The sequence below is a fragment of the Pelophylax lessonae genome (genome assembly GCF_965119305.1).
Source record: "Pelophylax lessonae genome assembly, chromosome: 7".
In the NCBI taxonomy this organism is placed as follows: Eukaryota; Metazoa; Chordata; class Amphibia; order Anura; family Ranidae; genus Pelophylax; species Pelophylax lessonae.
Genome location: NC_138774.1, coordinates 92,789,440 through 92,814,637, shown reverse-complemented (window position 1 = coordinate 92,814,637; position 25,198 = coordinate 92,789,440). Strand labels below are relative to the sequence as shown.

Sequence of the window (25,198 nt, the reverse complement as noted above, 5' to 3'; positions counted from 1 at the left end):
AGTGTCCTACTCCTGTATGGGGCAGCATAACCCAATGGTCAAAAAGATTCTGGAGCTGTGTCCGTCCATGGACATCAGAGAAAAGGATTTTATGGTAATACAAATATCCAATTTATTTTGCACTTATCAAACTGACAAAAACACTTTCAATGACATAATGAATGTACCATAGAGGAAAAGATAAATAAGAAAAACGTATTTGTTTACATATACTTTACGGTAGTAGTTTGATTTATTTAGTACCTTACCTGGTTTGATTAGCCATAGGCCCGAAGTGTATAAACGATGCTGTTTTAAAGGGATGAGGTGGTAACCCTATTCAATTAATAGTTTTTAAAGAACAGCCACATGTCTTTATTGTCTTATGAGTTTATCTGTCTTTTTCTCTTGCCCAGTTATCCCAGCCTGCTTCACGTGGCCCTACAGATCTGCTCTGGTATGAAGTATCTCTCTTCCCTGAACTTTGTTCACCGGGATCTGGCCTCCCGAAACTGCCTGGTGGGAGAAAATCTAACCATTAAAATAGCCGACTTTGGAATGAGCCGCAACTTGTATGCTGGAGACTACTACCGGATACAGGGGCGAGCAGTGCTGCCAATCCGATGGATGGCTTGGGAGTGTATACTCATGGTAATTGAGCCTACCTAATTCTTTGTCCTATTTTAATTTTCTTTTTCTTGGTAATTTTAAACAATTTCTTGTATGGGCATCACAGGGTCAGGAAGTAAGGGAAAATCTCCCGAATGGCAACACCATTCTATCCCAAAACATTTGACTGGGTCTAGGCTTTCACAGTGACCTTCTGTGACCCAATGCAGATACTATATAATGGAAGGATCCTATATCAAAGGTTTATGCACATAATGGAACTGAAGTAATCTTACAACAGACTGCAAACAGCAGGCTATTATCGCAGAAGAGATAAACATTGTTCCTTCTACGGGATGTAAACTGAGCTGTGCATGTGCAACTTGGCTTACATCACTGGCACAGTCTCTGTGTGCTAGGATGACAGACTCCTGTGCATGCGGAGGAGTTACGTCATCCTGGGCCAGCCAATGGGGATGCCTGAAGACCAACACGCTGGGAGAAGGTGCCAGCACCAGCAAGGGACCCAGTCTGTTAGAGAGGAAGTAAGTACAGTGCCTTGCGAAAGTATTAGGCCCCCTTGAACTTTGCGACCTTTTGCCACATTTCAGGCTTCAAACATAAAGATGTAAAACTGTAATTTTTTGGGAAGAATCAACAAGTGGGACACAATCATGAAGTGGAACAAAATTTATTGAATATTTCAAACTTTGTTAACAAAAAAAAAACTAAAAAATTGGGCGTGCAAAATTATTCAGCCCCTTTACTTTCAGTGCAGCAAACTCTCTCCAGAAGTTCAGTGAGGATCTCTGAATGATCCAATGTTGCCCTAAATGACTAATGATGATAAATAGAATCCACCTGTGTGTAATCAAGTCTCCGTATAAATGCACCTGCACTGTGATAGTCTCAGAGGTCCGTTTAAAGCGCAGAGAGCATCATGAAGAACAAGGAACACACCAGGCAGGTCCGAGATACTGTTGTGGAGAAGTTTAAAGCCGGATTTGGATACAAAAAGATTTCCCAAGCTTTAAACATCCCAAGGAGCACTGTGCAAGCGATTATATTGAAATAGGAGTATCAGACCACTGCAAATCTACGAAGACCTGGCCGTCCCTCTAAACTTTCAGTTCATACAAGGAGAAGACTGATCAGAGATGCAGCCAAGAGGCCCATGATCACTCTGGATGAACTGCAGAGATCTACAGCTGAGGTGGGAGACTCTGTTCATAGGACAACAATCAGTTGTATACTGCACAAATCTGGCCTTTATGGAAGAGTGGCAAGAAGAAAGCCATTTCTTAAAGATATTCATAAAAAGTGTCGTTTAAAGTTTGCCACAAGCCATCTGGGAGACACACCAAACATGTGGAAGAAGGTGCTCTGGTCAGGTGAAACCAAAATCAAACTTTTTGGCAACAATGCAAAACGTTATGTTTGGCGTAAAAGCAACACAGCTCATCACCCTGAACACACCATCCCCACTGTCAAACATGGTGGTGGCAGCATCATGGTTTGGGCCTGCTTTTCTTCAGCAGGGACAGGGAAGATGGTAAAAATTGATGGGAAGATGGATGGAGCCAAATACAGGACCATTCTGGAAGTAAACCTGATGGAGTCTGCAAAAGACCTGAGACTGGGACGGAGATTTGTCTTCCAACATGACAATGATCCAAAGCATAAAGCAAAATCCACAATGGAATGGTTCACAAATAAACATATCCAGGTGTTAGAATGGCCAAGTCAAAGTCCAGACCTGAATCCAATCGAGAATCTGTGGAAAGAACTGAAAACTGCTGTTCACAAACGCTCTCCATCCAACCTCAATGAGCTCGAGCTGTTTTGCAAGGAGGAATGGGCAAAAATTTCAGTCTCTCGATGTGCAAAACTGATAGAGACATACCCCAAGCGACTTACAGCTGTAATCACAGCAAAAGGTGGCGCTACAAAGTATTAACTTAAGGGGGCTGAATAATTTTGCACGCCCAATTTTTCAGTTTTTTTTTTTTTTTTAAAAAGTTTGAAATATCCAATAAATTTCGTTCCACTTCATGATTGTGTCCCACTTGTTGTTGATTCTTCACAAAAAATTACAGTTTTATATCTTTATGTTTGAAGCCTGAAATGTGGCAAAAGGTCGCAAAGTTCAAGGGGGCCGAATACTTTCGCAAGGCACTGTATATTGCCTTTAGTTCTGCTTGAAATAAAAGACCAGTTTACACACATGTAAACATAAAAAGTTAAAATGAAATTTACAAAAAAAATAAAAAATAACCCCCATATGCCTCTTAACTACTCCTCTTATTCCCCTTTGCCTAACACATTTTATATCACCATACATGCTTTCCTATCATTTTTCTGCTCCTTAACACACTTTCCATTCGCCTGGCCTCTAAAGACGAAGAATCCCATCTCCAACACAGCAACCCTACCTAAAGGGTGGAAAGAACATCCCTTCTACACCACTTTGCCAGCTTTCCTTATTTAACAAAGCACAGAACAATATGTTTGTTGTCCTTTTTGTTTTGTTTTTTCTAAATTAATTTTTATATTTATTATTTTATAAATGTATTCATGAATAAGGCCCCATGCACACGGGACGTTTTTAACGCCACTGTAAGCAGCGTCAGGCGTTTTCTTTTTGCAGCCTAAAAACGCCCCTCCATGTTATTCTATGGCCTCATGCACACTCAGACGTTTTTGAGCTGTAAGTGGCTTAGGCGTTTTTAGGCTGCAACAAGAACCCACCACCTGCGCGTTCTGAGGACCAGCGTTACAGCGTTAAAAACGCCTGACGCTGCTAAAAGCTGAATAACTTTGCTATAACGTTGCTTAACGTGCGTTAAGCCACGTTATACGTTTTTTTTTCTTCCATTCAAAATCAATGGTTCCCTATGGGAGCCTATTGATTTGAATGGAGGTCGCACCGCAACACCGCAAGTCGGATCCGACTTGCGGGGTGACTTGCGCTGTGGGAATCTTGAGGGGGAACTCCACGCCAAAATGGGAAAAAAACGGCGTGGGGTCCCCCCCAAGGTTCCAAACCAGGCCCTTCGGGTCTGTTATGGAATTTGAGGGTAGCCCCATGCCGAAAAAACGGCGTGGGGTCCCCCCCAAAATCCATATCAGACCCTTATCCGAGCATGCAGCCCGGCAGGACAGGAAAGGGGAGGGGACGAGCGAGCGGCCCCACCCCCCCTGGACCACACCAGGCCACATGCCCTCAACATGGGGGGGTGTTGGTGCTTTGGGGCAGGGGGAGCTCTGCACCCCCCCACCTCAAAGCACCTTGCCCCCATGTTGATGAGGACAAGGGCCTCATCCCCACAACCCTGGCCGGTGGTTGTGGGGGTCTGCGGGCAGGGGGCTCATCGGAATCTGGAAGCCCCCTTTAACAAGGGGGCCCCCCAGATCCCGGACCCCCTCCCTATGTGAATGGGTATGGGGTACACTGTACCCCTACCCATTCACCCCATAAAAGGCAGTGTATGGAAATAACGACAAGAGACGTTTTGGAAAGTTTATTAAAAATCTTCATCCGACTCTTCTTGTCTTCTCCTCTCCGGGGTCTTCTCCGGGGTCTTCTGCTCTTTTGCTGTCCGCCCTTCTTGTCTTCTCTCCGGGGTCTTCTGCTCTTTTGCTGTCCCCCTCTTCTTGTGTTCTTCTCTCCGGGGTCTTCTGCTGTCCCCTCTTCTGCTGTCCTCTCTTCTTTTCTTCTCCGGTCTTCTGCTCTTTTGCTGTCGGCTGTCTTCTTCCTCCGGTCCTCCTCCGACGACGTCTCCGCTGATTATGCCTATCTCCGGTCTCTTCAGCTTATTATATAGCCATTAGGGGCGTGGCCCCGATGACGTCATCTGGAGGCCCCGCCCCCTCATGTCACAGATGACGTCATATGTGACATGATGGGGCGGGGCCTCCAGATGACGTCATCGGGGCCACGCCCCTAATGGCTATATAATAAGCTGAAGAGACCGGAGATAGGCATAATCAGTGGAGACGTCGTCGGAGGAGGACCGGAGGAAGAAGACAGCCGACAGCCGACAGCCGACAGCAAAAGAGCAGAAGACCGGAGAAGAAAAGAAGAGGGGACAGCAGAAGACCCCGGAGAGAAGAACACAAGAAGAGGGGGACAGCAAAAGAGCAGAAGACCCCGGAGAGGAGAAGACAAGAAGGGCGGACAGCAAAAGAGCAGAAGACCCCGGAGAGGAGAAGACAAGAAGAGTCGGATGAAGATTTTTAATAAACTTTCCAAAACGTCTCTTGTCGTTATTTCCATACACTGCCTTTTATGGGGTGAATGGGTAGGGGTACAGTGTACCCCATACCCATTCACATAGGGAGGGGGTCCGGGATCTGGGGGGCCCCCTTGTTAAAGGGGGCTTCCAGATTCCGATGAGCCCCCTGCCCGCAGACCCCCACAACCACCGGCCAGGGTTGTGGGGATGAGGCCCTTGTCCTCATCAACATGGGGGCAAGGTGCTTTGAGGTGGGGGGGTGCAGAGCTCCCCCTGCCCCAAAGCACCAACACCCCCCCATGTTGAGGGCATGTGGCCTGGTGTGGTCCAGGGGGGTGGGGCCGCTCGCTCGTCCCCTCCCCTTTCCTGTCCTGCCGGGCTGCATGCTCGGATAAGGGTCTGATATGGATTTTGGGGGGGACCCCACGCCGTTTTTTCGGCATGGGGCTACCCTCAAATTCCATAACAGACCCGAAGGGCCTGGTTTGGAACCTTGGGGGGGACCCCACGCCATTTTTTTCCCATTTTGGCGTGGAGTTCCCCCTCAAGATTCCCACAGCGCAAGTCACCCCGCAAGTCGGATCCGACTTGCGGTGTTGCGGTGCGACCTCCATTCAAATCAATAGGCTCCCATAGGGAACCATTGATTTTGAATGGAAGAAAAAAAAACGCTGCTAAAAGCAACGTGGCAAAACGTGCAATAACGCCAATGGAAAAAGCTACTGAAAGCACGTTTTTACAGCTGCTTTTTCCGGCGTCAGAACCAACTTTGACGTACGTTTTTTCTAACGCCCCGTGTGCATGGGGCCTAAGAGTTCCATACAATGGAAAAAAAAGCACACAACCTTCTGATAAAGGAGGTCTATATTACTAAAGACAGTCACAGTTTAGAATGTCATATAAATTACAAAATCTTAAGGTTCTTCTCCTGGAGGCCCTAGGATGGTGGGAGGTTCCTAACAGTCAAGAAATATTGAATTCCAAGAATTAGGGTAAACAATCCAAGGCCTATCTCTCTTCACGAGCATGCTTTTTATCTCATACTTCGAGGTAGAGAGAATGAGCAATTCTAATTGATAGCTATGACAGGAATAAAGATGGGATGGGGAACTGAATAGAAGGGGATTGGAGAGGGGGCAGAGCTGTGAGAGAGGATAGGTTTCTCTCCCAGCCACCTATCATCCATCAACAACAATATCGTTGTCCTTTTTATAATTGTACTAGTTTAATGCTAAACTTATATGTTTGAACCAGTAGATTGCTTCTGAAAACTTTAATAAAGTATTATAAAAGCAAAAAATATGGTAAAACAAAACTCCCAAACATCATCTGTTTTTCCACACAGGGAAAATTCACCACAGCCAGCGATGTCTGGGCATTTGGGGTGACGTTGTGGGAGATTTTGATGTTATGTAAGGAGCAACCATATGGAGAGCTGAATGACGAGGATGTGATTGAGAATGCCGGGGAAATCTTTCGAGACAGCAAAAAACAGGTAAGTGTGGTTAAGAGGTCAATGGTCCTGTTTATGAAACTGGAGCAGATTTATAGAAGTGTTAAGAGTGTTTCTCAGAACAAAGATCAAATGTGCCTGGTCTATTGTAAGCTGCGCTAACCTGTTTTTTAGTAGTAGTTAGTATGGTTGGATTCTTGCATTGTGACTGTTGCAGAAAAGTCGATTACAGGATAAGTCACCTGCTTTCAGCAAAAGTCCTCTAATAGATATGACCTGAGGCTTGCACAGAGCTAAAATCAGCATCAGCAGTAGGACACAAGAATATAATATGAATAAAATAAAGCAGGGCTTCCCAAACTTTTTTGGGCCGAGACCCACTTATGAATACAGATTTTTTTCGGGACCCACTTGCTTGTAATTGAATATTGTAAAGCGCTACAGAATTTATTGGCGCTATATAAATGCAAATAATAATAATAATTTTGCATATTTTAAAGGGAGGGGGATGTTGAATTAAAAATATCAATTTACTACTTTTCAATTTATTATTGAATACACTTAATTAATGACACAGGTTATGGTAAGGGCATGGCACAGGTGATGGTACAGGCATGGCACAGATGATGGTATAGGCATTACACAGGTCATGGTACAGGCATGGCACAGGTCATGGTACAGGCATGTCACAGGTCATGGTACAGGCATGTCACAGGTCATGGCACAGGAGATAGTATAGGCATGGCACAGGTCATGGTAAGGGCTTGGCACAGGCATGGCACAGATGATGGTATAGGCATGGCACAGGTGATGATACAGGCATGGCACAGGTCATGGTACAGGAGATGGTAAGGGCATGGCACAGGTCATGGTAAGGGCATGGCACAGGTGATGGTACAGGCATGGCACATATGATGGTACAGGCATGGCACAGATCATGGTACAGGCATGGCACAGGTCATGGTACAGGAGATGGTATAGGCATGGCACAGTAGGTACAGGCATGGCACAGTAGGTACAGGCATGGCACAGTAGGTATAGGCATGGCACAGTATGTACAGGCATGACACAGTATGTATAGGCCCCCATAGCCAGCAATACGTCCAGCGCCCCTAGTGGGCTTTTAAATGATAATTTTTTATTTTTTTTCCACTGCTCAACTGACTGCTCTAACGCTGTCGGCGACCCACTCAGATGCGGCTCGCGACCCACAGTTTGGGAAGTCCTGAAATAAAGTATAACTAAATCCAAAACTTTTTTTTGTAAATTGTGGATAGAGTTTTTTGTAAATTGTGGATAGAGTTGAGAGGGATTAGAACACATCAGATTTTTATTGCTGTCTGTGCCACTATTGGGAAGGTTCACCCTACTCATTTGTCCTTTTTACCGTTATCATGTTTTGAAGGAAAGTCTCCCTAATGGGCCACAGATGGCAAAAAAAAAAAAAACTGACAAGGTTATAACACGCAATTACACTATCTAAAAAAAAATGCCTTTAGCGCACCTTTAAAAACAATTCATTATATATTTTCATGGAGAAGTAACAAGGTTGCAGTTAATGGAAATACAGTAAATAGTTTTTCCTCAGTGGCCTTCATTCACCCAGAAAATTCACAGATTGTTCTCTGCAGAGCTACATCCATTCTGGAATGCAGGGCTGATGGGATTAATCCGTCACTTCGATCACGTCCTGAATATCTTCATGCTGCCAAATACTTTTCAAAAACCACATAGGGCTCATGGGAGTCTTGTTAATAAGTTATTATTGTTCATTTTTGTAAAGTAGTCACTCTGTTAGCTGGGAACATATTTATTATGTATGACCCAGAACTTTATTGTACTGTCAGTTAGATACAATGGACCTGTGTTGTCACCAGAACCTGAAGACCAGAACCAAAATGCTGACCTCTGCACTGGCGTCTGCTCATTGTTCATTTACTCCCCCACCCTCTAGGGTTCTGGCTCCAATAAGTACTTTTTAGAGTCACCCCCTGCTACTATTCAATAAACATGAAAAATTGCAGAAGGCCAGGGTTTTGTGATTTATTTTATTTTCTGATTGGGTTCAATAAGTGTTTAGTCAATGTCCTGGAGCAAGTATGCATATCTGTCAATCGCAGTAAAGTCAGACATCCTCATTGGCGTGCTTGTTGCAGGTCAGGGACACGAGCAAGAGGGTACATATGACAATCAGAATTAGCATTTGGAGGATGAGAAGTATCAGTGGCAGCCTCCATATTTCTTTTAAGAAAGTTTTCCGTGCTTCACAATACCAGTGCTAGGCTGTATTGCTTAATGCAGTTCAAATGCAAGTTCAGGCCAAATACCAATGTTTTAATGGCGTCAGTTCACACCAATGTACTTTGGGACAGAGTAGAAATGCAACGTGCTTCATTTGGAAGGACAGAAGCTGAAACAGAAATTAAAAAAATAAAGGAAAGCATCCACGCTGCAAATTGTAAAGTTGCATGCCTGCTTGTGTGCATTATGCAACATTACCACAAGTGACATGATTTGAACAAGCCCTTTAGTCCCCGTTAATACTGAATCTGACATTAAAATAGTGTGACTTCATGCACAGATGTCTATGCAAGTCGCACCTGGAAGCACCACAAATAGCGCAGGAACTGCTTTTTCAAATCCATGCGGCACCGCAAAGTCGGCGTTGCACCAATTTGAACAGTTCCTTTGCCGACAATAGGGTGCAACATGTCATGTGATTTGGACTTGTCAGATCACATTACAAGTTGCACGGGGGCTAAGTAGAATCTGACGTGGTACCAGGAAATCATAGACATCTGTTGACAAAGACTGGCAAAGTAAAAAAAAAATCTTTTTTTTTTTTTTTTTTTGCCCAATCTATACAAAAATCAAAGTAGAAAATTGTCATGGTAATTGACTCGGGTCTAAACTGGCGCTAGTATGTATGAATGGGAGTTAGAAACCTTAGATTGCAAGCTCCTTAAGGACAGGGACTGATGTGAATGTACAATATATTTACTGTATGTAAAGGGCTGCATAAATTGACTGCGCTGTCTAAGTACCTGTCATAGTGTTAAATTAGGTGAAGACAATGGTAAAAAGTTGACAGATTGGCAAAAAGGCAGCTTGTTTTAATGCAATATTTTCTAAAACAAAATCTATCAAGATTGATCTTTATAAATAGGCTCCATAGAATCCCTCTCTGTGATTCAGGAGGCAGTATACAGAGATTAATTTCCAGCCATCTCTGGATGCTTCAGAATGTTTTGGAAGCCCAGAAGTTCTCATGACCTGTCAGATGGACAGATGTAAAAGACAGCAAGAGGTTAAAGTGTAGTTGCTTCTCATGCTCCTGTTTTAGAAGAAGGCTGAGTGCTACTCTGCAGTCTTTGCTACTGAGAGATTTAACCACTTGTTGATAGTCTCCTCAATGTCAATACACTGAAACCACTCTGATCTAACGAGATAACTGTCACCAAGCAGTTAAAGTGTAAGTTCAGACATTAACCATGTTTAGCCCTAACCCTTCCTCTTCACCTCTTAATCATGTTCCAGAATGTTTTCTTTTACCTTGTTCTTGTAACAAGAAACTGCTTTTATTACTCTTGCTCTTGTAGGGAAAACAGCTGGAAGCTTAGTTCCTAGTGATGTAGGCATGCGCCCAGAAATACATCTCCTAATTGCCATTTTCTTACACAATGTATGGGGGAACGCTGTTGGGAGTCAAGTAAAAATTTCTACTTGGAATGGAGGAGCATTTGGTTCACTCCGTGGGGTTGATTTATGAAAACTGGACCCGTCCTTGTCCCAAATGCACAAACCAAAAATAAAAGGAGCTGTGCCACCACCAATTTATTTTATACTGAACTGTATTTCATAGGAAACCACCGAACCTTGCTCCTCCTTCTCCAAATATTGTTTGTAATGCATGGTTCTGTATACGATAAAGGTTATTGAAAAAGAGAGGATTGTGCTTCCCCTACATGACAATGCTCGGGCCATACTTAAGCCGCTAAGTATCAGTTTTGGTGGGGAAAGGATTTGATGAATCCATTATATTGTATGTTGACTGTTTATGCTGCCTATTGGCTATGTGGTATAGTAGTTACTTCAGTATTTTAAGTCTATATTTACTGCTATGCCCCTGTTGGGTTTTTATTGTTGTGTCCTCGCTGAGGAGAGTCACACGCGTAATTTGTCCTAGTGACCATTATCACCAGCATAGAAAGTGATGGGCAATTCAGATTTTACAATTGTCACCACACAGGTGAGTGGAAATCTTCCAATGGGACATTTGTTTGACAACTGATTTAGGCTACATTCACATCTATGCAAAAAAAAGGGGGGAGGGGGACCACCCCAAGAAGGTCATGTAGGGACACTCGGGTACTAATAAAGGTTATTTTTATTGAAAAATGATCATACAAAAAGATCAATTATCACAATGAAACCTTCACCAACATAATAAAAATGACAACGTTCTCAGTATAAAAACAACCAAAACATAAGAATAAGGCAGCTGCACATGCTTTACCCATCCACTTGACCACTCATACACCATATCCACAATAAATCAAAGTAGAGTTCATGGTAATAATTATATTTGCTGGATGTCTACCAGGTATATACAGGTGGCTCCAGTGAGGAATTGGGTAAAAAAGGCAGTAAGTTATCAGGTGTAGTGATTAAGCGAGATCCAGTCCAGCAAGGGAGGGGTTATTAAATAAATTGTTCATCTCAAAAATGTTGATAGTATGTCATAAGCATATAAATTACAGTTCAGGAATCCTGTCTAATGGACACCGTGTTACGATGCGGTGTGTGAGTGGAGAGTAAGGTAAGTCATACTCACCACCGTGATGTTTCCAAAATCTCCATCCATATGCCAGACTCCTGTTTTCCTCCTTCCTGCTTGGGTCTGCTTAGGTCTCTCACAACTTCTTAGAGCTTGAGTCCGCTGATATGCTCCCTGATATTACTTGTGGCGTCGGGTCCGAGACACATACTCGCCGTTGCCTTTCCCATGAATCATCACTTGATAGTGATGTGTACACTGACGCGTTTCACTGGCCAATCACGTCAGTTTCCTCAGAGCTAGGAGGAGTTCTCATAGCTTTGTCTTAAATAGATCTCCTAACTGGCTACAAATGGTATGCGTTGCAGTCAGTTGGTAACAATCACATCCATTCGAACATTCTCCATTCATTAATATTTACCACTTCCCGCCCGCCCTATAGGCAAACGACGACGGGAAGGTGGTTACATTATCCTGACCGGGGGGTGTGCAGAGCAGCGATCGGTGCTGCGGTGTGTCACTCTGACACACCGCATCTCCGATCTTGGTAAAGAGCCTAATGACATAGGCTCTTTACCGTGTGACCAGCTGTGTCCAATCACAGCTGGTCACATAGTAAATAGGAAGCGCCGTTGATCGGCTTTCCTCAGTTCGTGCCTGACAGGCACGAGTAGAGGAGAGCCGATCTGCGGCTCTCCTGACAGTGCAGACCCTTGGGGGTGGGTGCCACTAGAACCGCCAGGGATGCCCACCATGGCCACCAGGGATGGTAATCAGGGCTCAGGGAGCCCGCCAGTGCCCTCCCCATCAGTGCTGCCCACCAGTGCCCTCTCCATCAGTGCTGCCCACCAGTGCCCATCATTTCCATCTATCAGTGCTGCCCACCAGTGCTCATTATTGCCCACCAGTGCCGCCTATCAGTGTCCATCAGTGCTGCCTATCAGTGCCCATCAATGCTGCATATCAGTGCTGCCTATCAGTGCTGCATATCAGTGCAACCCCATCCGTGCAGCCTCATCAGTGCTCATCAGTGCAGGAAAAAACTTATCTATTTACAAAATTGTATAACAAACAAAAAAAGTTTTTTTTTTTTTTTTTACTTTTCGGTCTTTTTTTATTTGTTTAGCAAAAAAGAAAAAACCTTGCAATGATCAAATACCACCAAAAGAAAGCTCTGGTTTAGGTACAGTGTTGCATGACCGCGCAATTGTCATCCAAAATGCAACAGCGCTAAAAGCTATAAATTGGCCTGGGCGGGAAGGGGGAAAAGTGCCCGGTATTGAAGTGGTTAAAGAGACAGACAATATTTATATTTTGAACACAGTGCCTGATAAAAGAGAACATTAGAAAGGAGAATATTCTCAAGTATCGAAAAAATGCAGTTATATCTTAAATCCTATTAAAAACATCCTAGTCTCATTTGTTCACTGTTCAAGAAAGGGTTGTAAATTAAATTCTGTATTCAAACCTTGGGGGGGAAGGGCTCCTAATTTTTATATCCACATTTTTTCTTTTGTAAAAGCACTGTATCAAAATCTCCCCTTCTTACTGGCAGTTTAAGAGCATAAATTCCCTTTACTTTTAGGCCTTTTGGGTCAGCATTGTGATGTTGTATAAAATGTAAAGCCAGCGGTCATTCATTTTCTTTTTTCTTTATGCTTGCTATATGTTCACCAAATCTGATCCTCAGTTGTCTCTTAGTCTTACCTATGTAATATTTTCCACACGGGCAAATAAGTTCATATATTATCCTCCTAGTTTAACAATTAATAAACTCCTGAATATGAAACTGCTTAGAGCCATCAGAGCTGGTGAACACATTAGATTTAAGTACATAGCTACAGATAGAGCAATGTCCACATGGATGCATACCCTTTATTGGGGGAAGTGCTGTCAGCCAGTCCGTGTGGCTAGGGGATTTCTGGTACACTGAGTGTACCATTGCATCTTTCAAATTTTGGGCTCTTCTTGCAGTTAACAATGGACGTGGGCCGATTATCTTTTTAATCATTGGTTAAATTGTCAAAATATTCCAATGCTGTTCTAAGGTCTGCCCAACTTGATTCCACTGTGCCCCATAGGGAGTAATAATTTTAGGCAATTGAGTTTCTCCAGGAGTATGCTTCAAATGGTTATGCCTATCTTGCAGCAAATTTTGTCTTTTTTGTTGGCCTTCCCTTTTACGGGCCCTTTTTAGGGTATTATGAGAATACCCCCTCTCCCAAAACCATTTATACATATCTTCTGCCTCAATCTCATAATCATTGTCTCTAGAGCAATTTCTTTTGACTCAAAGGAATTGTCCTACTGAAATTCCCTGGATCGGGGACCTAGGATTGTGACTCTGTGCCAAAAGTAATGTATTGGCTGCTGTCTCCTTTCTGAATGTCCTAGTCATTACTTTTTTGCTTTCAAGAGATATCTGGAGGTCAAGAAAGGGAAGGCTCTGTTCACTAAAAGTATACCTAATCTAATGTTTCTCTGATTGCTGTTTAATTCTTCCATAAACCTTTGTAATTGGGTTGGAGATCCTGCCCATAACATCAAAACATCATTGATGTACCTCAGCCACAACTTACAGTGGCCAATGTACTTAGAGGATTGATAATCCACCTGTTGTTCTCATAATCCTAGATGGAGGCATTCGTAATGCGGCCCGCAATTAAATTGAGTTTGACACCCCTGCTTCAGAGCCTTTCATTCCTCTTTATTAAGATTATCTGTTCCCTTTCAGTTCCAGTTGATTTTCTTCAAATCCTCCTGTACTAAGTCCAGGAAGAAAGGTTAGGGGGTGTGAGGTAAGTGGTGCTGCCTATATTATGTCAGTAGAGGTGTAGTAAATTAGTGTATATATGTAACATTAATCCAGATCTCATTAACACATATTAATAAAAAAAAAATCACATTAAGTAAATGGTATTACATGGACCATATATACAAAAGCATATGTATAAAGTGCAAATAGTGTGGTAAACGTGACAAGTGGTTGTTATTGAAAAGATATATGCTGGTATTTAAAGTTATGGCAAAGTGACTCAAATGATTAAAAGTGCTAAGTGGTAGTACAAAAATGCTTATTTAATATAAACATGCACGTTCGTTTATTCCCTTTTGCTATGTGAGTACCTGATTGAGAGATGATCTGATTGGAGGACCACAGCTAATGGTATCAGGGTTAAGGATCCCTGCCATACAGGAGTGAACCTCAGCATTAACCACACGCTGGCCACCCCTGTAGGGGTACTTAGCTCTGGTAAGTGTGGGCTGTACTGAGAGGGGAGCACAGGATTCCTCACCTGCACATCCACTCCGGATCACCTCAAGAAGGCACCTAATATAATTTCTTGGACTTTGCACTAAACAATTACTTATGGACTTTGTAATATTCTAGTCACTAATTAATTTGCCATTAATTATCACTAACCCCCTTTCTACTTTTTTGTATTTTGCTGAACCACTAGCCTGTGGATACAGTGAGGTTATACCCACACTTGTCACTTTAATACTTGTTTTTGTATTGTTGCACCTCATTGATCATTTATTTTTATATTTATTATTCACTTTACCACACATACCCCACCTTTATCGCCATCAGATTATTTACTGTTTTATCCATTATTATTTATCTTTTATATTAATTAAGCATTTTTGTACTACCACTCAGCACTTTTAATCATTTGAGTCACTTTGCCATAACTTTAAATACCAGCATATATCTTTTCAATAACAACCACTTGTCACTTTTACCGCACTATTTGCACTTTATACATATGCTTTTGTATATATGGTCCATGTAATACCATTTACTTAATGTGATTTTTTATTAATATGTGTTAATGAGATGTGGATTATGTTACATATATACACTAATTTACTACACCTCTACTGATATAATATAGACAGCGCCACTTACCTCACACCCCCTAACCTTACTATATATCCCTTTCAGGGCTATATTTTGAGGTGGGCTGCAGCCTGATCCCTCTCTTTTTTCCTTAGCGCGGATTCTTTTTCATCTACTTACACACTAAGTCCAGGAAGAGTTTGAGACTTTTTTGTTCGGATAGCAGGGACATCTTTAGAGAACGGATCTTAAGTTTGGAATCTCTTCTTATGGGTTGATCTATATCATCCTCCGATTCCTCCATACGCTTCTCATCTAGCAAGGAGATCAATGTCTCAATAGTTTCCTTCTCTTCCTCTGCCAAGTCAGATTCAGGCACCACTGTATCTCCCAGATCATTCCTTTTGGTGCCAGATCTGGAACAAAAAACTTTCCTAAGAAACAAGCTGAGGTCTTTAAAGACCTCAAATTCACTCATGGATGCAGAGGGAGAGAAAAAATAATTACTTTAAGTTTATGCATGGTTATCATCAAGTCAGAGGTACATGTATGGGAGCACTGTGGGCTCTGGCCTAGGCATGCCTCCATCTAGGATTATGGAAACAACAGGTGGTTTGTCGATACTCGATAATTTTTCAATAAAAATAGCTAGTGATGCACCGAAATGAAATTCTTGGCCGAAGCCGAATAATAATGAAATGCTTGGCCGAAGGCCGAATACCGAACGCGGTGTTTCGCATTTTTTCCATTTATTTTGCCAATTTAAAAAAAAAACACACATGTATAAAAATGCATAGAAGTGCCCATAGCAATACACATAAATGTGCGGAAATGTAATGAAATGCAGGTGCATTTGTGTTGTCCTCTGTTAATGTAATGGGCCCTGAGCCTAGATTAACATTGATGCAGTCTGGGATTTGCAGTGATTTCTGTGCACTTAGTATTAGTAGTTCCCCACACTGCTTTACAATCACACTCCAGTCAGTGACTGTCTATGCTGCCTGGCAGAGGTGCACAAACTGCACAAATCCCAAAAATGGCTGGGCATAATGGCAAATTATTTGGCAGATAAGACATAACAGGAAAATGAATAATAGGTGTCATCATAGTATGAACCGCTATCGAGTCATCATAAACTAACTCACCGGCGGTCCGGTGTCACTGTGTCTTGCCGTGGTGCTGTCACGTGGTGCCTGAAGCTGCTCCGCCGACTCCGACGCTCTCGTGCGCTGGCTCCGCCTCCGCCCCACAAGCCAGCCCGCCCACCCACACTGCTCCAAACCAACTGGCAGCCGCTCGCCTCGGCCAGTAGCAGACAGTGTGGGTGACCGTGACAGACAGCAGGAGGAGCCGATGAGACACAGATACGCTGGCCCAGACCAGTCAGAATACACCGTGCACCCACCACGACGATATCGGGCCATGTTAATAACCGCGATAGCGGCAATAAATTTGTTCGGCAAAATTTATTCGGCCTATTTACTTATTCGGCCGAACACCGAAAGTGCTTTTTTTTTTGGCTATTTTCGGCTGAACAATTTCGGCCGCCGAACATTCGGTCCATCCCTAAAAATAACCTTTATTAGTACCCGAGTGTCCCTACATGCCCTTCTTGGGGCGCTCCCCCTCCCCCCTTTTTTTTGCATGGCTTTCAATGTCTTGGGACTGCACCAACCTAAATTATTGGGTTTTTGGTGATAGGGTATGTAGGTTGGGGAATTGCCAATACTTGGACAATCCCTAAAATTATTGTGGATGAGCCGGTGTGGTAATTTTGGAAAATGTATAGGTTCACATCTAGGCGTTGCTATTTTTACAGGCGTTTTACAGGCAATTTTGCAGCGTTTTTGTGCAGGGGTTTTTAGGTTGACGAGTAACCAATGAAAAAAAAAGCCTGTAATCTGCTAAAAAAGAAGCTCATGTACTTTTGTGAGCGACGGGTGTTTTGCTTAAGGCGACAGAACGCTCAGATGTGAGCAGGGGCCATTAAAATGAATGGGGTTTGTCTTGTTGGGGAGTTTTTAGAGCGGAGGCTTAGAGCAGAAAATTGCCCAAAAACACCTAGATGTGAATGAAGCCTTAAGAGAAGATTCCAAATAATTTATTGTGGTGTCTCAAGAATATGAGGTAAAGGGGGAGGGTAGTTTAATTAGAATTTATTCAATAAAATTCAGTAGTGGAGGGAGTTATTTCAGGATTTGTAACATTGTTGTTTCCTTATTTCTGAGCATAAACTAACTTTTTCCATTTGTTTTCCTTTTACTCCAGATCTACCTGTCCCGGCCACTTATCTGTCCTACATCGCTGTATGAGCTAATGCTGCAGTGCTGGGCCAGAGACTGCAGGGAAAGGCCCTCTTTCCAGGACATCCATGCTTTGCTTACCTCGCATGCCCTCTGTTGTTCCACCGTGGACGTGAAGGAGTAACTGAAGCGTTGCACATTCTACGGACACCCTTCAATCCTCCATCATTGTTTGTGATACAGCCTTTAGAAAGCATCTCATCATTTCATCCTGAACATCAGCCCATGACCCCTTTTTAGCTATTCCATTTTACTGTCTCCCCAGTCAAAAACACTGGATTGGTTACAAGCAGACAAAACACTATACACTGAAACATACAATGTGAATACATCGGGTTCCATAATACTAAACTTTACATGTCTACACTGGATCTTGCATTGGTCGCATAGTGGGGTTGATTTACTAAAGGCAAATATAGTGTGTGCTTACACTCATTTTCCCCAGAGTTTAATGAATGTGGTGAAGCACAAAACACAGTGGGTGCAGCGCCATCACAATATTTATAAATGTTCAAATAAAGTCCACCAACTGAAGATGGTAGAGATGATAGAAGGAAATTCCCCCACACCAGCTGTTGTGAAGAAGACTATGAAAGCACTCGTTACCACGAGGGAAGGGGGCAATCCTGCTTACCAAATGGTATTGACCCTCAAGTTATAGATCGGTCAATGATTGCATGTATAAACATGAAGGTAAGATGCATGAACAGCTTGTATCAGGCACCCGCTGAGATCATCACTATGGCTCCTTAGGAACAATGTATTCAGCAAACATAAGACAGGAAGCTCGTGCTCCAAGCGATGTATGCATACTCACTACACTTTTACTAGCTCAAAACGGCATTTAACCAGCCTCAAAATGGTCCGAGCTCAGAGAGGGATAGAAGATGTTGTTTAGCCAGAAAAGACCGGTGCAAAGATTATCATAGCTTGTGATCTCCAGCAGCCATCTTCAGTTGGTGGACTTTGTGAAGTTTTTTTAGGACATTTATTATTATTTTGTTAGTGCTGCACCCTCGGTTTTGTAATTTTTTGCAGGTGTACAATCAAACCTGGGTAAAATATGAAAGTGCGCTGATTAGATTGTGGAAAGCTGCAACCTTAGAACCAGTATGTGGTGAAATACGTAGAGAGTGTATTGGTTAGCGCACCTGATACATACACTCTGTACAATCAAACCTATTGGTGCTGGCTGCAAGTCAGAATAACGCAGATATTTTCTTGGTTTTATTTTTGTATTTTGAATGTGGTGAAGCAAATTGTAAAGAATACCCAATCAGATCCAAGGGAAAAAAAAAAAACAGCATTTTTGCTTGCAAATGATTGGATAGTGGAAATTAGCAGAGCTTCACCACATTAACTAGGCTCTGGGGAAAATGAGTGCATAGTCTAGTTGCCTTTAGTAAACCAACCCCAAGTTACATAACCTCAAGGTCATGCGAGTACAACTTATTAAAAGACCACTACCAGGAAAAGATACAGTATGTGAAAAAAAGCTTATATAATATTTACAGTTATGTATGTAAAAGTTGTCACCATACCTATACAGAATTTGTAATATCTGACATTTATAACATTTTTGCTGTCATGTTCTTCAAAAACAGACACCAGAATTAAAGTTGCTAGTTTTTCTCCTAAGAGATTAATTGGACAGGAAGTAAACCCTGTGCTGGAAAAAGCTGTCCACACCTATATTACCTTCACCTATAGTATACTAGGTTTTAATAATATCCCAAAATGTTTGAGGTGGTATCAAAAAGTTTCAAGACTAGTTTTGTAACACACCAACAGATGGCAGCACAAGGCTTCACGCACAGTTACAGGGAGCACCGACCTTGATAAGTCAGTGTGCCAAAAAAAAAAACTTCATCCTGTCTACATCGGGAGCTGTGCAACTAGTGCTATTCTGGCCATGCGCGTTACCACTTCTGTTATTTCATCATGGGCAGCAAGTTGGAACAAAGAGCAAACGTGAAATTCTGCATGAAACTGAGAAAATCTGCCACAGAGACATTTGACATGATTCGACAAGCTTACGGCAATGCTGCAATGAGTCGTTCACTGTGTTTTGAGCAGCAGGCGCGATTGTTCGGTGATCATCTTGTACAAGTTGCCGAATGGTTTTGATATTTTCGAGGGTTGAGCTAGTTGAAGGGCTGATCTAACGCGTCTTCCAGTGATGTTCTTCCGCTCTAGAAGCATGCATGCCACTCAAAACACCTCAAGCTAAACATTCCAGCATCGCTGTAAGCTTGCCGAATCATGTCAAACGTCTCTGTGGCAGATTTGCCCAGTTACAAGCAGAATTTCACATTTGCTCTTTGTTCTAACTTGCTGTTCATGATGAAAATGGCAGAAGTGGTAACGCACATACTCAGAATAGCACTAGTTTCACAGCTCCCGATTTACACAGAATGATGTCTTTTGGCACACTGACTTCTGAAGGTCGGTGCTCCGTGTGACTGTGCGTACAGCCTTGTGCTGCCATTTGTTGGTGTGTTACAAAATTAGTCTCTAAACTTTTTGGATACCACTCGTATATACCTGTGAATAATATTGCTCATCACTCCAATCAACATTTTATTAATGTGTAGTGGCACTTTAATTATGCCAAAACCAACAGAAAATACCCATGGCCACCAGATTTCAGTTTACTGTAGCAGGATCACTATAAAGGTGATTTCTGATGGGTCATTATGGTTTATTGCTTCTTACACACCATCGCTACACCTTGCATTGCCTTAAAGAATAAGTCTATACATGTTTCACCCACTAAATATACACATTTTAACATTTTTACAACATTCCACATGTAAAAAGCCATGATTAATACCACTAGCGGCTGTCCTTTCATTAATTGCACTGGCCTTAATTTACAAAAGTGCCCAAAGGAAAGGATTTTTGGTAAAAAAATAAAGTTACCAAAACATTTTAGAATGTGATGAAAAAGGCCAACACTTCCATGTCTGGCCAGCTGAAGAAAACATGTATGTGTTTTTTCCCCAGTCGAAAAAAAATTAGCAGTTTGCTCATCTACACAAGCAAGGGGGATAAAGGAACTCTCCCTGCTGCATTGGATTCTGACAGCAGGGATTCCTCTACTGTCAGAATACACTAATCAGCACTGCAGCTAATTGGCTGGAGTGCTGACTGAAGGAAATTGTTCCAGAAATCCAATAAAAGAGAAGTCAATCATTAGATCTATCTTCTCTGGAATGGAAACTACCATAGAACTGGCCAAATTCTGATCCACCTATGGCCAGCTCTAAGCTGGCCATTCACCCTATAGACAAGTTCTACATTTAGATTAACCAAAATAATATAAGGGCCTTCTGAACAATACATTTTGTTTGTATCTGTTTAGGTGAGCCCTTGCGGAAATGATCAGATAGAGGATTGAAATGTAGGTAGGCCCCTTAGCACACTTTTATAAACAAAGGCCCTAAATACTATACTTCATTCACATGCCACAGACCAGGCTCAGTCACTCTGAAGTTTTTAGTTGCTTAGCCACTAAAAATCCCAGCACATCGCTGCTGGTCCTAGATTTCTCTCTTTAACTGAACCACTTAATATTTAGGCAGATGCACCTTATTCAAACACACCTGTAGAAGTCACACAAGTCACACTGTCCCTTATCATCCAAGTCTTACTGTCCATCTGCATGCATCAGCAAGCTGCTTTGTACATTTCTTGATGATGTGGAATCAATTTCATGTTTGGGACTGAGGAATTCTTATGATACATATGTTGGATTCCCAGCCTAAGAACTTTTATGTCAGGAATTTAAGATGTGAATGGTATTCTCCAGAAGACATCCCTACTGTAATCCCACATACTGGACTATTCTACAGTGGTGTTATGTGGGAACTCCCCTTTATCTACCCAAATCCTGGACCCACTTGCTGCTTGAGAAATGCATAGGGCAGATGCCCTGAGATAACACCCCACCATGATTGTGTACACCATTGCTCATTTTTTCTCTCATAAGAACTTCACTTCAAACTCCTCATAATTAATTGTTGATGAAGGGAGATTACAGAATCATTACACGCAGGGTTATATCTACCCCCAGATCTTCATGAGGAAGATTTCTTTCTATCAAACATTGCTACTTTTCTTGCAGCTGTGTCCTTCATTGCATCCAAGATTAAACTTCCATGTCACACTAGTGATTCTGCCCTGGCATCTAAACTGCTAAGAGTCCACTGACCTTCTATGGCATTGCTTCCTTGCTGGCAAAATGTTTCATTAGGGTCCTGGCCAGCCAGGTAACAACACCTATTCAATAAAATGTTGTACTTTGGTAATTCCGTCACTGGCAGCAGGGTGTTGTCAGCAACTAAATTGCCAGTGTGTCATCAGCCAGTGGGTTTTAGACTTCTAGTCCTACTAGTGTACCAGGCGTGTCCAGCATCATATTGTAAAAAATAAGTTCAGGCTGCACAATGTCATTGGCTTTTCAAAGTAAATATCAACATGCCGTAGATCTTCTCAAAATGTGATGTGATGGTCCTTGGCCTTCTACCCTGCTGTATTATTTCTAGAAAATTAAAGGACAGCCTCTGCAGCTGCAGTCTGCAAGAAGTTATTGAAGCTGATCCAAAAGTCAACAATTTAATAGTGGTGATGTAGGATCAGGGTATTTTTAGGTTGTTTCTCACAATCTTGGTATTTTATGTACATTAACATTAGTCCCATAGAATGGGGCAAACAAAAGGGGAAGTCATTCTTGACTTGGAGGGTTTAGGAGCATTGAAGGAAATATATTCCGAAATAAGAGGTCCAAAATGAAATTTAATCATTCTTCACAATTTTTGAACAAATAACAGAATTTTCTTTTGGACCTCAAAGTTTTGATGATTCTGAATTAATCTAGCTGGCAGAGGGTTGTGTTATTTTAAAAAGACTTCCAAGGAGTGGATTTTCACAGCAGGGCTATAGAAGTAAATGTAAACTTTTTCCTTTAAATTCATGGCAACACCATGGACACACATTATTTTATTCTTGATAACCCCAGGTAATGTTTTGAGATGCTCTCATTGCTAAGCTTAGTCTGCTATTGGACTCCAGACAGTCACCAACCACTGTGCCATCTTCTAGGTAATGTAATTAGATGCAGTAGGGTCTAATAGTTGTTAATTACCACAGAATGCTTATTTGACATTTATGTCAGTATTCATCTGCATAAAACTTTTCTTCTTTGGAAATTGTTTTATGTTGGCTAAAGGCAGAACAGATGTCAGCCAATGTTTCTTTCAGTTGGAAAATGCTGACTTTTCAGTTAATATGCAATTTCTATGGTAATATATATATATATATATATATATATATATATATATTTTTTTTTTTTTAGATGAGTTGACCTCTCTTTAAAGAGGACCTGCCATTTTGTAACAGGGTGCTGTGTAATATAAAAAGTCTATTAGACATTTTTAATCAAAATTCAGTATTTTCAGAGCTGCTTCTTTCTGTAAGAAGACCCGGTTTTGAAATGTGACTGTAAGTTCCCAATTCCTCGTACACACGCAACAAATTTCCGCCGACCGGTCGTCCGTCTTTTGTCCAGAGTGCGTGTCCGTTGGTTGGAATGTGCTCTAGACTGCACACGAATTTTCCCGTACGACAGAATTCTACTTCAGAAGTGATGTCATGTGTTGGATTGCTTTCTATGTGTTCTTTCATCTCTGAGCATGCCTAGTCTTGCTCATAAGATTTTTCCCCGTCGAAATCTGTACTAATGAGACGAAAATCGGACGTGTGTTGACGGAGGACAAAAATTTTAATGCCTGCACACCAGGATTTTGTCAGCCGAAAAGTCGGAGTCGGCTGTCGAAAGCACCATACTAACAATCCGAAAATCGGCAGATCGGTCGTCGGACGAAATTCCCCTTCCGAATTTCTTATCGTGTGTACGGGGCTTAAGAATTTACTTAAAAATAAATGTTATCTTGTTTTTGAATGTTCAAGGGAACATTGCCATCCTTGGTTTTACTGCTTACAGTCACTGCAGACTAGATGTTTTTTTTTTTTTTTTCTTGGTTAGTGAGTGTGCCCCTTTAAACCTAAAACTAAACTCTAAAAACAGCCTAATACACCATTGAAATACTTTTAAGTAGCTGTTTTACATTCCAAAAGATTTGCATTTATGTCAACACAGTCCTGAGATTTACACAGCCCTGTCTGACAAAGTCACTTTTTTTTTTTTTTACTGCATTAATGAAACTTGGGTCGCTGTCCTACCTTCAACCTCCCAATGGAAAATGAAAGAGCAGAAATTACATTTAGGTACTATACTATCTGTATTTAAAAACACTTTTTTATTTTTATAATTCTATAACTGCATTAATTTTAATATCTGCCTGGATTTCAGTTTTCGGTCACAAAAGCAGCTCTTAGAGTTACATCCTGACAGGTTTAGCTTTAAGGTTTTTTTTTTTTTACATAGCTGTGGTGTCAGATTGATAGAATGTGAGCAGTACAAAAAAACAAGGTAGTCCGAAACAGACACCGCGAGTCCAACATTCACCTAGTGTCAGGCCAGCTATGGAAAAAAGTATTCATTTTACAATCTTTATCAAATTGATTATTGAATAAAGTGCTGTGACAGGTACTTTTTAAATATGCACCCCCTTCCACAGACCAGATTTTGGTTTAGTCTACGTATGTGACCACAAGAATCTCTGTATATTGTGCAGTCTCCTTGTAACGGTGCTATCAGTGCAAACACGCTTTATGGTCACAACACCAATGTATAAATATACCAAATACAACTTGCAATTATTGAAAACAAATTGCCACTTATTCATGCTTTGCAGTAAAAATTTTGTTTAGGTTCAGTAAAATATATATTCCTGGAACTTTGTGGATTATGGAAACCAGAAGACTGGACTGGAATGCTAAGAAACAGCTAGGAAAAATATAAAATTTATGAATAGATGATAAAAGAAGCTTGGAACTATTCATTAGCGCTTGGCTTGACGAACTTTACTCTGTCACCTTCATATTTGTATGTGTGGAGTGGAACGTCCTCAAGGAGAGTCAAAACAGACTTTTGTTTTGGCTGCAAAAGTTGAATGTTTGTTTGAATCTTAATGGATTGTTCTGGTCAAGCCCAATTAAGAGGCTTGACTACTTGGATCTGGATTTTCACGCTACGGCCTGATGTGTATATAGAGTACTGCTAATTTAAAGCTTTAAATGAGATTGTGTTACATTTTTTTTTTTATATGATGTTAATATATAGAGATTTGCTGAAAATATCACTAATTTGCAGAAATAAAGATTGCTCTTTTTTCTAGATTCTTTTAGAATCGCTTGCTTCTGTGTTTTTTTTGACAATCTAAAGTTAATTTCTCCATCGTTCATTGACAGATGCAGCTCCATATTCTTCTTAACCGTTGGGTTATGCTGCCCCCTACAGGAGTAAGACACTAGGCAGGAAAAAAAACTTTACCACGCCTATGGGGCAGTCCCTGAAGGCATACACCCACTCACTCTGCTATAGGATCCAGTTTGTTTCTGCCTAATTTAGGAGTAGGACCTAGTTCCCGGCTGGGACTTCGGTCTTAGCTTGTTTTTTTATTTTAAAAGGGAACCTTTGTTAAAATTTAGATTTTTTAGCTAGTTATGTTCCTGAGAGAACTGCAATCAACAGCCGGTCTGGGTTTTGGTCTGGATATCCTAGATCCTGAAGGTCTCCCAGGCCGGCTAGCGAGTGTGTGCAGGTTAAAAGGCCCAAGCTAGACCTCGCCACGACAGAGCCCCAATGGACGGGAGCTGGCCCGCAAGTGAAACACCTCGCTGCCACACCGACACATCTTGGTTTAGCCCGAGTCGCAGCGTGCCCCTTGGCCGTCAGCATCCCCACCACGAGTGGAGAGGTAGTCTGTCCGCTGTCCGGACTGGCCCACACGATTGTCATTGAGATGGTGAGTAGTGTCCCCCCCATAGCTCTTGTGGTCTCAGGGTGGACATGGGTACCTCCTTGGGATAGTC

At 41.9% G+C, this 25,198-nt stretch overlaps 1 protein-coding gene across 3 annotated transcripts in view; it reads left to right on the top strand.

Moving 5' to 3' along the window:
• Window positions 1–17,622, top strand: part of DDR1 (discoidin domain receptor tyrosine kinase 1) — an 87,752-nt gene extending 70,130 nt beyond the window's left edge. For all 3 annotated transcript variants that reach the window (XM_082263310.1, XM_082263309.1, XM_082263308.1), the window contains 3 exons: window positions 396–630; window positions 6,169–6,318; window positions 17,166–17,622. In XM_082263310.1, coding sequence (XP_082119436.1) covers window positions 396–630; window positions 6,169–6,318; window positions 17,166–17,324 — 544 coding nt within the window. In that variant the 3' untranslated portion in view covers window positions 17,325–17,622. The remainder of the gene's footprint in view (window positions 1–395; window positions 631–6,168; window positions 6,319–17,165) is intronic.
• The last annotated feature ends 7,576 nt before the right edge of the window (window positions 17,623–25,198 follow it).